General features: G+C 40.0%; 1 protein-coding gene across 1 annotated transcript in view; it reads left to right on the plus strand.

The window, feature by feature from the left end:
- The window catches only part of LOC131572868 (wnt inhibitory factor 1-like), a 37,180-nt gene that overhangs the window by 12,405 nt on the left and 10,842 nt on the right, over positions 1–13,933 (plus strand). The window contains exons 3-5 of the mRNA XM_058826275.1: positions 4,586–4,694; positions 10,603–10,743; positions 13,802–13,897. Coding sequence (XP_058682258.1) covers positions 4,586–4,694; positions 10,603–10,743; positions 13,802–13,897 — 346 coding nt within the window. The remainder of the gene's footprint in view (positions 1–4,585; positions 4,695–10,602; positions 10,744–13,801; positions 13,898–13,933) is intronic.

Consider the following 13,933-nt stretch of genomic DNA (forward strand, 5'->3'; position numbering starts at 1 on the left):
ATGGTGTATGCAGCTGTGAGCATCTGCTATGGATAATGCAAGGGTAGAATCTTCAAGTGTGTGCATAGCCAGAAATATTCGTGGATCTGGGATAAAAAGGGACTTCTTTGATGTGTTTCTTTCTTTAAATATGGAAAATTGGCATTAAGATATATTTGTCATTTAATTGACAACAGAACGTTCAGCACCGATCTCTTTAAAATAATAAGAAAATATAGTTAATTTCTTACATCTACTTCCAAAGCTAACATACGTTTGCTTCTTAATTAGAAAGGGTGCAGATTTCATTAGGTTATTGAACCATGACATACAACAGTTCAAGCTACTCTGCTCTGCTTTAGGTACTACAATTCTGTGTCTATCATGTGAAATGAAGAAAACATAAAGCATATTATGGTGAATTCTTTGATTAAATATGAAAGAAAAAATAGGCAGAAACAACTTGGCATCTGAATAATAAGAGAACTTCAATGCAGTAGATCTTGAACCAAGGAAGGGAGATCTGTAGGAATTTTAACTGTATATCATTTAAAACCAAACTGCCGACAGATGTTTGCTACAATACTTGTTAGAGGGCTTCATTATTTTTATAACCTTTTAAATTCCTCTGATTTATAGAAAACAGCCATTCAAAGTCCATAAAAGTTAATCCCAACTGAGGAATTATTTGCCTAAAGTGAAATTTCCTCTCTCTGCTAAGGGCTTTACCCACATGGAGAACTGTTAAAGGGCATCTGCTTGGGGCTACCTGCTGCCTGAATGCACCAACTCCCCAGACTGTTCACACAAGGTCTGCAGGGGTCCTTGCCTCAGTTTCTGAGGATCTCAAATAAAGATTTTCCACAGAAGCAAAGCATACTTTTCCTTGGGTACTTCTTGAAGTCAAGCCAAAAGTTCTTTGTTTTATTGACAGTTGCAAAGTGTGCAATTGTCAGTGAATGCAATCCCCATTTTCTTCACCACCTTTGACAACACTGTTCCTCTAAGATTTAGCTTCACCAGCAAATTTAGACCTCCACATACCAGAGAGTTCATAGGCTGGCTGTAAAAAAAAACCAAAAAAACAACAAAACAAAAAACATGAGAGTGCCTTTATAATGGAAAAGGGATTACAGGTTATGGATTTTTCCCCTTTATCTGGCAACAATATCCAAGCAAATTTCATTCTCACTACCAGGTCACTCATAATGACCACTTACAGCATAAATTATGGTAGTTACTAGACAATATTTTAATTGCACAGACCTATATCTTCAATTAACCATCATCACTAAATTTCATGGTAGGCTGGAGCATGGTAAATATTTGCTGAGAGCATGTTGTTTGCTTTTCAGTCATGATGATTAATGCAAGTTAATTGGCAATCAACTCCAATTACAGCAGGACAATACAGGAGACTTGATGTAGGATTTGTGTCAAAACAGATTTTCTCCAAATAGATAGGATTTGTGGCAGTCAAACAGTGTTTTAGATTCACATATTTGAGCAGTTAAACTACTCTGCTTCACTGTGCAGCCTCTCTAGACTGGGATTTTGGTATGTAACTTTTATGTCAAGGTTTAACCAACTCAATCTAGCAGATATGATTTGCAAACATACTCTGCAGCACATGACTTTGAAGTTATGCTAGCTGGATCTACCTGAGGTGTTTCAGCTCTTAGATACCATCATTTCAAGAAGTTCAGTTTCTGTCAACTCAGCAGATGTACAAACCTTAGCAGAGAAGTGGTGAGAGCAGTTACCTCTCCCCAGTATGTGCAGTATGTGGCTTTCCTTCTGAGCAGCCTGTTGCTTGTGTAATGTCTCTTCCCATCCTTTTAATGTGCCATCAGAACACACTCCTGCCTCGGGCACTAACCGCTGCTACGCCTTTACCCTGGTTAGAGGAATTACTTCCTTGAGCGGCAGTGAGTATTGTGGCTCAAGCAGCAATGGGTCCCTTTTTCCACAGGGAACTTTCTTTTTGTCTTTATCCTTAGGCTCTAGAAAATTTGCTCTAGAAAATAAGATTCCAGTCCTTTTCCTAACAAACTGGGAATCTGGCTCACAAGATGACCTTCTACAACAGGGTGTCTGGAATGGAAATACAGGAGTGGAGCTATTTGGTCTAGTTACCAGTTGTTGTTTACTAGAATAGTAAGAACATAATGTTTTAATATCCGAGGCCATAACTCATTGTGACCCGGTTTAGATACAACCAAACATCAAAGCTAATCAATGAGAAACAGACAGTGGAGTTTGACTCACTCACTGTACTATTCTATAGATGTGTGGAGACATAAAATTATTTTTCTGAACCAAAGTTTTATTTGAAAACAAAAATTTTCACAATCTGACTTTATGGCTTGTTTTCATATTTTGGCATGGTATATTGTATTGGAAAAAAATGTCTTTAATTAAAAGCAGCATTTTGAACATTACTCCAGACTTCATTTTTCATCTCTGGTTTTACTGCTTCTCTCCATGTCCTCTCTCCCTCACACATTTACTCCATGTGCTTAACCCCCACTTAAAACCTTTCATTGTTTCCTGCCCTGTTGTTTTGCAAGTCCTCCTCTGAGGTCTCTGTGCCTACAGAACACCCTCTGAATATCATCCATGCTATCAGGCCTCAGGCTATCTCTTCTCTGTTATGGGGTCTCCTTACCATCCCCACAGAGCAAGTGGATGTTCTGCCAGGGCTGATCAGGAATTTCATAACAACCCTTCTACCCAAGTCATGAATACTTTTCTGGTGCCATCAGAAGCTTAGAGAGATGCTCTCTCACACCCTGTCAGGGCTACTGCTCATGTTAGCAGAGCACAGAATTATAGAAGGGCTGAAGCTTATCTGAGACTAGACAGTCTGACCTCAAGATGATCTAGTCCACCCCTCTGTTCATGCAGTGTCATCTAGAGCAACTTGTTCAGGGGTGTGTTGAGTTGGATTTTTGAACATCTTCACAAAGGGAGGCTTTGCTTACCTCTTCGGACAACCTGTGCCAGTGCTCAGTCACCCACACATTAAGAAGGTGCTTTCTCAGTTTCCAACAGAGTTTTCTGTATTGTGCCTATTGCCTCCTGTCCAGTCACTGGTCACCACTGAGCAGAGCCTGGATCCGTCTTCTTCACACCCCCCTATCATCTATTTACACACATTGATTAGATCCCCCATAAGCCTTCTCCAGGCTGAATACTCCAGCTCTCTCAGCCTCTCCCTGTACATCTGACACTCCAGTACCTTGATCATCTTTGTGGCCCTTCTCTGGCCTCCCTCCGCTAAATCCATGTCCTTCTTGTACAGGCAGCCAGGATATTACAGGAGAAAAAGGACCTTGTTCTGGCTAAGGACATGGTCAGGTATCTTACAAACTAGCTATCATTATCATTTAGCCCAAATTTTGGCTTTACTCTGGCTCTTTGCTGCACTGTTTTAGATAAAAGGTAGACAGACTAGTCTGCTGTCAGTGAGTAGACAGAAACATTTTTGCCAGTGCCCATGCTCAAGTACCTACCTGAGACCAGCAGATAGAATTACCTGTAAGTCCTTGTATGCTTCATGGTAAATGAGATGCCACAATTTAACATAAATTTTAATTACCACTTGCTCTGCACACCAGCAGCTGTGCTACTGGCAGTAGTGGAAGCCTCCAGTGACTGGCTAAGTGACACATCTCGGGTGTACGTGGTATGTACAGCCACACTGCAGACACATGAGGGCACTTTGCATAAAATGTGAAGAAATCTTGAACAGATGACTCAACAGAGAGGCCAGGCTCCCATGGACAAAAGTACCAGAGCCTACAGTTTGTGCCACAATGCAGGTGCTTATCAGGGATAGGATTAAGGTAGTGGAAAGTAGTTTTTAAATCATGCTGACACTTTCTAGGGATTGCAAAAAAACATCATTGATGTTGCAGTTAATGAGCGACATGGAGCCAGCTTGGGAGGAGAGCTCTTGGCTCCACCCTTGGAACAATGGAGTGGAACCCCACATGGAGTGGGGTTGAACAAGGCAGTGTCAGAGCTGTAAACAAGATATGTGTCCTGGCATGGTGCTCCAGCAGTGTGGCCACTCACTGCCTGGCACTGTTTGCCCAAGGCAGTGCGCTGTGCTGTGAAGATCAACCAAGAGCAAGCCTGGATAATCTCATGCCACACTTGTGTGTTTCTATGCCCTTTAAGCTGTACTCGTGGTACAGGCAGGTCATCCAGGCTCACCAGTCAGTTCCAGGAGGATTCTACCCAAAAAACAGCTTTAAGAATGAGTTTAGTGTTCAGATATTTTTGTTGTCTGCCAGCTGAACAGTGTGGGTTGTGAAAAACATCTCCTCTGTATAACATTTGTCCACTATACACATCCTGTTTTTCTTGCTGATATGCTGCATCCTGATTACTGTATGGTCACTTGCAATCTATGAAATTGAAGGAAATTATCTGAAAGTTATGTTTAGATGAAGAAGCACTGAGGGAACTTACAGAAACTAATCCAGAGAATGGCATCATGAGAAGTGTAGTATTTTTCTGCTAAAGTTTATGTGCTCAATAGTTTGCTTCTATGAATACAATTAAAATAAATATAGATTTTTCATTTATTTTGTCACAGGCTGAGTACTACTATGAATTCCTGTCTTTGCACTCTTTGGATAAAGGCATAATGGCTGATCCAACTATAAACATCCCCTTGCTTGGAACAGTTCCTCATAAAGCATCAGGTTTGTACTGTTGATATTATAAATTTTGTTTCTGTAAAAAGTATTCTGCAGCCAGTAAAGTCTAAATATTTCATTATGAATTGTAGTTCTGAAGTTTATTGCCTAAAGCAATGCTTGCCACAGTGCTTGGCGCTGAACAGTTTGTAATTGCCTTGCCTAAGTACAGCAGCATATTTTGTCTGAGCCAAGACACATGAACCTTTTATGTGTAGATAAATCAGCAGAAACTTGTGCAAAATTTTTGCATAAAATTGATGAATGCTATTACTTAAGTTGTACAACTTTTGAAAAACAAATTCTTTGATCGCTATTGGAAAAATTATCAAATTATTCATTTCTCAGAGGTTGCAGTTTGTGGATGTTTTGCTTTCATTTGGACTCATCAGGCATTCAGCTCAAAACCACAAGTTCTAGTTTAGGATATTACCACTTATCATTTATCCTTTAGTTGTGCATTCTTAATCCTTCACTGGAATTTACAGCTCCACAGCAGAGGCTGAGCCCAAGCCAATGCAAGTGCTCCAGAAATACCATGGTGCATAGTGAGCTGATTTGAGTACAAAAGCTCTCCATGAAAGATTACTGAATCTGGTTCACTCTGAAGCAGATGAATAACCATTTATGTGATCTGTTTCAGGGTTCATACATGATAGCCTCTGGTAGAAATGCATATCTTGGTGACAGTAGTGTCTTAGTGATTATTGTTTCCTAAATTCCTTAGCCAACCAATGGGATAAATGGATTGGACTGCAAATGAACTACTGATACATAAGTTTTCATTTCTGATGAGTCATTATTCCTTCACTGTTTTTTAGTGGATGAATTCTGAAAGTTTGTGTATAATATTCTCCATTTTCAGCTTGCAGTAGATTGGCATTGAAGTAATGTTTCAATATAGCTTTTTGCTGTGCCACCTGGAATTTAACATGAATAATTGGTCTCTCCATTCAAAGTGGATTGAATTATTAGTACTGAAAATAGATTTGGGTGAAAGATGCTATGATATTTATACCACAACTGCTGCAATTTAATTGGTTCCAAGCCAAATAAATGTTAAATAAAGATTAAATTAATCTAAATATTAATTTAATTAATTAATAAATTAATAATTAATAATTAATAAAAACAACTTAAAAGTCATAAAAGCCAAGTTCTTGTTAAGCATTATCTCTATTTCCATATAAAGCAGGTGAGATATGTGAAAAGCACTCTGTGCTGCACTCAGCACTATAATATAAGCTAGTTTCTCCTTTAATTTTTAACTATCTAGAAAGGCTAGACCAAAATTACCCCTTTCTGAATAATTTTAGGAAAATTTAATCTACAAGTACAGGGAGGCCAGAGATGAGAGCTCATAGTTGCAGCTGAAAGTCTGTTAGCCATCATGGGTGGGAGATCTTATTAAAGCCAAAAAGGACTTTGTTGGCAGCACTGGTGCCTCAGTTCCAGGACTAATAGGGGCATGCCCAAGGTGTTCCCTTACATGGATCATGAGCAGGGCAGCACTGCACTGGCTGTGTAAATAAACAGGATTTAAGCCCTGTTGGGTGTTCCAGTGCTCAGTACCCATACAGGATTTGAAACATGTACACTGTTAGTGGTGAGACACTATTATGATGATGGGTTTTCTACACTGCCTGTTAGTTAGCCAAAATTAACTGAGTAGTCCTAAGTAAATACATGCTATAATATTATACGCTAAATAAATATATATATATATATATAATAATACATGCTAAATAAATGCTATAAAGATAGCAATTGTTTGTTGCTTTGTAGTTATTGCTGTAATTTAAATGTTGGCAAAACAGAGTTAAGTCTAGTTTGCCTGGATGTACTGCACTACCAGAGCACTTTTCTGTACATACAGATGTCGGAAGAAATTCAACCACAAGCTTGTATTTAGTAACAAATCAACAGTTGGTATTTTTTGAAAAAGTGTTTTAGCCCAAAGACAATTAGTTGCTCTTAAAGACAATTAAGAAGAAATAAAAGGGGAAAGACAACTGTAGTAAACATGAGCATGGTAAACAAGAATGAGGATTAACAGATACCTTATTCAGAGGTAACTGAACCCAGTGGTTTTATAAAAGTCAGTGGACTCTTGAAACTTCTTTGAGGATATTTGCCTCCAAATAAGGCATATGAATGGCTTTAGTGCTCTAGGGCCTCTCTAGCCTGTATTTGCCTTATGGCCAATGGTAGCCATAAGATCTGTGGAAGAGCAAAAGGAGGACAAGCATATGTGATACTTCTGTTTACCCTCTTAGCTCTTACTGCCTTCAGCTTGGAGGGTTTCTTGTGTCTTAAGTGATTTGTCTGCTTTGTAAGTCCACGTTGGGTTATAGATCTCTCTTTCCAGTACTTCTCCAGGCTCCCCTTGAGTCTGTATAATCTTCTGTTCTCTCCAATCACCTTGGCAAGGAGTTCACTGCCATCTATTGCATGAAGATCCCCCTCCTGTTGTTTCAAGTCTGGCTGCAACAGCTTCATCTGATGGGCACTGGTCCTTGCACTGGTAGACACAGCGGTCAGTCTATACTGTTCATCCTATCCATGATTTTGTACACATCTATTATGTATCCCCTGGTTTGTTTTTTTTTCTTTGCCAGACTGAAGAGTCACAACCTACCCAATTGCTCCTCATTGGGTGCAGCCTTGTCCTTCTCTTTGCTTTCTCTAATTTGATATGTCCTGAGATGAGCTACCAAATTCTCCTTGGATTTAAGTGAGATTTAAATCACCTAGGTTCCTTAGACTTATTTGAAAACCCATTCCCAAGTCCCAGAACTGGTACTTGATTCAGTGCTCACAACATGGATATTGTTACACCTAAACACATGGTAAGATGTTAAGAAGGCTGTAGAAGATGCTTTTCAGTGGGAGCTTAAAGAGCTAAGACTGCTCAGCTTGTGCAAAAGAAGGTATTTGGGAGGAGTGTGGATACCTGCCCAATGAGAAGCAGATGGCTGCTCATTTCTGACTGCAGGGGAAAGCCTATGAAGATCCAGTGGTTCAATCTGAGGTTGGCAAGTTCCAAACAACGTGAGTCATTTTTGTGGCAGTGATTAACATCTGGAACACTGCGCTCAGAGGGTGTGGTAAGGTAAACACAGCTATAGGTCTGTGCCCAGAAGCAATGTAGTGGCCTGTGACTGAGAAAGTGTTGGCCCCCTAGGTGACCCAAGCTGGCCCCTGCTGTCCCTGTCTGACCCAGGCAGTGCGGTGCTGGTGCAGGCTGGTGTGATCAGGCTGCTGGCACAGTGCTACTTCATGTGTTGCATGCAACTCCCACAGCCCACCTGCCAGGCTCATGAGATCTCTCCCTCCCCACTGCTGTTGTTGAGACATTGAAATATAGGTGCTGAGCGTCCAAAGATGCTGAAAATCTCTCCAAGCTCAGTGGCGTATCAGCATAGTCTCTGAGCACAGCACCATCTCTGCTCTGTCTGCCATGCTGGTGGAGAGTGACAGTGGGCTGCAGGGCTCTCTATGGGCTCTCCAGACCTTTCATGCCTGCTTCTGTTGAGACTGGTCATTCAGAGATGTCCCTTAAGCAGTCCCACCCGAGACTAAAGGTGGTTTTTGTTGCTGGCCTTGGCATATTTGCTTAGTGGGTAAGGCAATTGCTTGCAAACTTGAAGGGCTTGCAGACATACAGGAGTTACTCTCACCCTGCTTCTATTGAGGACAATTTAGAGAACCTTGGCTTCCTCAGCAGAGGGCAAAGGTATGATCTCCCAGACAAAAGGTATTAAACCTGCATCCTCTGCATCCTAGGAGAGCATTCTAACTAACACCTAAACTTAAATTAGGTTTAAGAACCTTGGTTTCCTTAGGTTCCTTCTCAAATTAGTTAAACTTTCCTTGTTCCTGTTAGATCCAACTGCTCTGCAGCCCTGGATAAAAGTGCTCCAGAGGATACAGATATGTATATGTGCAGGAGAGGCTGTTTTCTGGCCTGGTGGTGGGAGGATGGTTAACAGAAAGAAATCCATATCTGTGATTCCCTCCCCTTGTTTTTAGCCAGTAATGGACAAATGTAAACTGCATCCTGAACTTGGGAAGCAGTGACCAGAGCTGAGGTTTGCCCTTCTGTGGCCCTGGTCAGCACTGTGATAGGCCATGGGAGCTCATTGCCATTTGTTAATGCATGGACTTCTCTCTGTGCTTTGGGTTGACTATAATGCTATTGGTGGGTACTTAGCATTATTCAAACAGGCATAAAAAATGCAAAGATTCAGGAAGAGCTTAAGGGTTTTATTTCAACTCTGAATCGCCACAAAGTTCAGCCAGGATTCAGGTGGTTTTTCGCGCATAGGAGGGTCCTTTTCTGCATGTCTGTGTGCCTGGCTGTTCAGACACCTGGTAAGTCCAAAAATTTGGATGCTTCCAGAGTGGGCAATGGTGGAATAAAATGTTTATTATCTGTGTCCTTGGACTCTAGGGATGCATTGCTGGGTTTTTCCCTAGGCATTTAAACCATGGCCGAATCTCAGGGGACTTCAGGGCTTCGTACCAATTCAATGAAATCTAGATACAGTTATAGTGCTGTCATTAACATTCTGCCACATCTTCCTCCCCACTGCAATTTGTTCAACAAAAACACATCCCAATCCAAGCACTGATTTCCTGCACTTATGCCATAAGAAGGTTACTACAGTTTAAGAAGTTCACAGCATTTAAAATGTATTTTTAAATAATCAACTATAAGAGTTTCTTTCTTGCCACATGGTTACATGGTTTTGGTCTTTGCAAAGGCTGGTGCAAAAGCCCTTCGACTACATAATTGCTTTAGGATGAGAACTGCAAGGGACCTTTCAGTTTATAGGACTTACCAGAGGCAAAAATATTATTCTCAGCAATAAGTTATTCTGTATTTTACCAAGGCACCAAATAACAAAAATGGCCAAATTATGGCTTGCAAAATTTTTGTAACAGACAATGTAAACTAATCCAAATGTAGGACTTTTAGCTCTGTGTTTCATTCGGAAATCGCAGGCCAGCTTCAGAAGAAAGGAATAAACAATTTCTATTAGTTGGATTTGACTTACAAAGCAGCTAAGAAGAGCCAATTTTGAAGAAAAGAGATAAAATCATTTCATCTGAAGATTATTTGAGATCACTTGTGACAATCACAGCAGAGAATTCCGTAGTTCTGAGGTATTTGGCTTACTTCATCATTAAAATAATCCAGATTTACTGGCCTTAATTAGTTGCTTAAACTCTTTGTATTTCAAAAGTATTTGAATACTTTCCCTGGAAAGGCAATATCCAAATGTCACTATGTTTAGCTAGTTCTGTCAGAGTGAGGTGTCTATGTCTTCTTTTTAAAAACTGCACCCGTGATCATATTATAAAATGTACCATTTTTTCAGCAATTTATGGAGTAAGTTTTGGTTAGATCAATATATTATTTAGGTATTAATTGCAATAACCAAACCAGAAAAACTTATCTAAAGTAACCCTTTTCCCAAAATATATTTTTACAGAAGTTAGCATAGAAAATTTAGACTCAGAAGTGAGAAGTGTAACTCAGAAAATTAAAAGTAGGCTTCCAGTTTGTTTTGATATATCCTTAGTTACCTCCACACGAGTAATTTCCTCATCTGCAAGAAAAGTATGGTTGTGTTAAGATCACTGTCTACTGTCTACAGACTCTTGGGGTTATTTCAGCAAATAAGCACAAGCTCTTCTCCTGTGCTGTTGTACTTCTAACCCTGGAGCCACCTCTGAATAAAGGGATTTGTGTGTGTCTGTGTTGCAAGTTTTCATCAGTGGCATTCCTCCAAAGCTTGAATACACCTATAATATTTATTTTTTTTTTAGTATTTCAATGTATGTTTTTATATGTATATGTATATGTGCATGTAAATATAAGTATTATTGGTATTTTTATCCTTTTAAGTTGTTCAGGTTGGATTTCCTTGCCTTGGAAAACAAGATGGGGTTGCTGCATTTGAAGTGAACGTGATCATAATGAATTCAGAAGGCAATATTATTCTCCAGACCCCTCAGAATGCCATCTTCTTTAAAACCTGTCAGCAAGGTAACACTGAAGAAAACATGCTGGAATGCTGTTAGACTAGGTCACCTAACCATCTTATGTTTCATTCAGGATAAGAGCTAGAGAGGACGGAAATAAAGCAGTCACACAATATGTGGCAATCATGGTGAATTCCAGGCTTTCTGTCTCTGTGCATTTGCTGGTCATTTACTACATGTTTACTGAGCCTTTTCTTACTGAACTCCCTTTGCAGACTGGGTTGGAGACACTTCTCCTTCCTCCTGTTCACTGCTCATCACACTAAGGACATTGATAGAGATGTATGATATGAAAAGCCCCTGTTAGCAGACAATCTGAGATGCTTGGAAGAGAGCTAGTTCTGTGGAAGCATGTTAAGGTCTCCAGAAATGATGCATCATCTGGGGAACTGACCTTCTGGGAACTGTAGTGGGGGCTACTGGTATCAATTAATGCTCTCAGTGCCTTAGTTCCAACGTGGTGTCTTTAGTTCCCTAAATCTCAAACTTGCACATCCAAACTGAATGCAAAAATCTTAAATCAGAAAATTTCTGCAGAACTTGGCTTTACTTTCTCTGTAGCTCAGGTGCAACCTCTTGGCTCTTGATACAGGTAAAATGGTGGAAACTGGTGTTCAGTACTTGCAGTTATCAAGCAGTTGGCGGACGGAGGACACGCTGGTAGAATAGCACGGTGAAGTTATTGCAGTGTTTGCTTGGAAAGGAGAGCACTTGTTCGATCAACTGAGCTATGAACCATGAGCACTATAATAAGTAATAAGACTTTCTGAATTAATTTGATACACCACAAACAACTATAATTATCACTTTCAGCTGAGGCTATGGAGATTGAAAAATTAGTGTGTAAGGTAAGATAATTATCCCATATCATGTGCAATTGTATCAAATTAACCCATGACAGGGCTGATGTACAAAGAACAAGATTTTTATTCTTCTCTTATTAAATCTTCCTTCACAGTCCCACATTTTCTTCTCTGCACTGTTTGCTCTGAGATAATTGGCTGTAGTGTGGCTTCAAAGAGTGAGCAGTGGGAGCAAGAGCTGTTTATTCTTTGAAACCTCACTACACCCAAATAGCAAAGCTGCTTGTCTCCTTTGAAGCCTTGCTGCTGCCAATTAGCCCAGGGAAAGTGGAGGAGGGGGAGAAGAAGTGGGCAGAGAAACAGGAATAAAAATGGAGGCTTAAAGGACACAAAGCAAATCATATCTCATGTATGAAGTTGTGTGTCCAGTGTAAATACAACACAAAACATTTCCTATCTTTTCATTTTCAGTTCACCTCAAAGATACTGAACTTAATAAACTTTGGAAATAGCATTGGGGTATTCTAATAGCAGAGTCACAGATCTGTATTTTGGAAAATAGTGGCTTACAGAGGAAGGGTTCTGAACTCAGTTTAGTAGTAGCATTCATCCAAGTTATCATTTTTTGTGTTATTATTTGTTGTTACCATTTTTATATGAGTTGCAATATCTAACAGTTTAGTAGTATTGCATCATATGACCTCTCAAGAAACCTGATTATTGTCCCAGTCGTTTGTTACTGGAGCCAGCTGAGAGACACAAGAAAGATTTTCCAAACTCTAGAGATGTGCAGAGGAGGAGCTTTTTCACATCATCTGTTCCAGCCCATACTGGAGTAACTCCCATTCCTGCCCTGTGTCTAGTAAGGTGGACAGAGTGGTGTTTTGGGACAGATGCTGAAGGATAAGAGTGTCTTTAGTGGTTGGTGTTAGAGTAGGTGTGAGTTTCCTTCCTCTGAAAGGTATCATACATGGTGAGGAGCTCCTGTCAGGGCCCTAGTCACTGTTTCCAGTTATTCTTGGCCATACAGAAAGGCCCCTAGAGGAAGTGAGGGGAACAAGGGAGCAATTTCGTGGATAAGAGAGGATTTGTTGTGGCTAAGAGGTGGCCACAAAGAAAAAATATATGTTTTCCTATTTTTCTTCTTGAAATGGTATGTATTTAAGCATGCATTTTTTTGGTAATGAATAGCAGCTCTGCATTTGAGTACAAAGAGTCCTAGAATACAGTGTTAGAACCCAGTAGGACCAAAAAACCTTTACAACAATTACTACAGTTGCAAACAGCTGTACTTTTAAGGCATACCATTTTACCTCAGAGGTTTTGAACCTTCTCACTTGGAATGTCACACAACAGAGCATCAAGATGAGGAGGTTGTGCCTACCACTGATCCCTACTGATGTTAAGTTTTTCTAATGGGAATAGGCAGTCTCTCCTGCCTTATTCTCTGTGAGGGATCTGGGAAGGTATTTTTGAGTAGTTGTTTTTCTACCCAGCAATCCTTTTTGATGGTATTCCATAGGGCTTGATCTAGTTTGCCTTCTTGTTTGATGGACTCTTGTGTTTTGAGGATAGTGGTGGCACCCAGAAGTATCTCTCAGCCTTGTATAATCCTGCCAGTGTTGCCAAATGCTTTTACGTTTTTGATCAATAATTGATATGAGTAAGAGTTGACAATGATACAGAACTGTTGTGCAGGAGTGCTTTCATCTTCCTTTCTGGCCTTCTTCCATTTAGCCTTGATGCTCACTCTCTCATATGAACACAGATTTCATCACTGTCACCTCAGTAGTAACAGATGTGGTAATTAGTGCAATGCAAGTTGCAGTGATGTCTACTTCAGGCTGCAGAAATCAAAACTGGTCCTGCACACTAAGGGTAGGTCTAACCAGCCACGCAAGTCCTTCACTAAGTTGCCTGCTCATTTCCACACAGAAAAGAAAGTACTGGATTGAGCAGACCATCTACATTGCTCATGCACTTATAGAGCAGTAGAATGCTGAAAATGCAGAGTCCATCAACAAGCGCATCACCCATGTGAGCACGTGATGGGACATCTATTTGTAGACTATGAAAAGAGAAACTATCTTGAAGAAATCTTAGCTGAATTTCCATTTCTTCGGTGTTTGTCTGCCAGCAAGTATTTTAACTGTTGTGTCAAAGAAATATATTGATCCTACTGAGGTCTGGCTGGCAGCTGAAGTATATATATATATATATATAACATTTTAATTAAAATTGTTGTTATATTTTATGAAGCGGAATGTCCAGGAGGATGCAGAAATGGAGGGGTTTGCAACGAAAGACATGTCTGTGAATGTCCTGATGGATTTTATGGGCCTCATTGTGAGAAAGGTAATTTAGTAAAAAAATCTCAACTGTCTTCTTTAC

This window comes from Poecile atricapillus, chromosome Z, assembly GCF_030490865.1.
Source record: "Poecile atricapillus isolate bPoeAtr1 chromosome Z, bPoeAtr1.hap1, whole genome shotgun sequence".
Taxonomy (NCBI): domain Eukaryota; kingdom Metazoa; phylum Chordata; class Aves; order Passeriformes; family Paridae; genus Poecile; species Poecile atricapillus.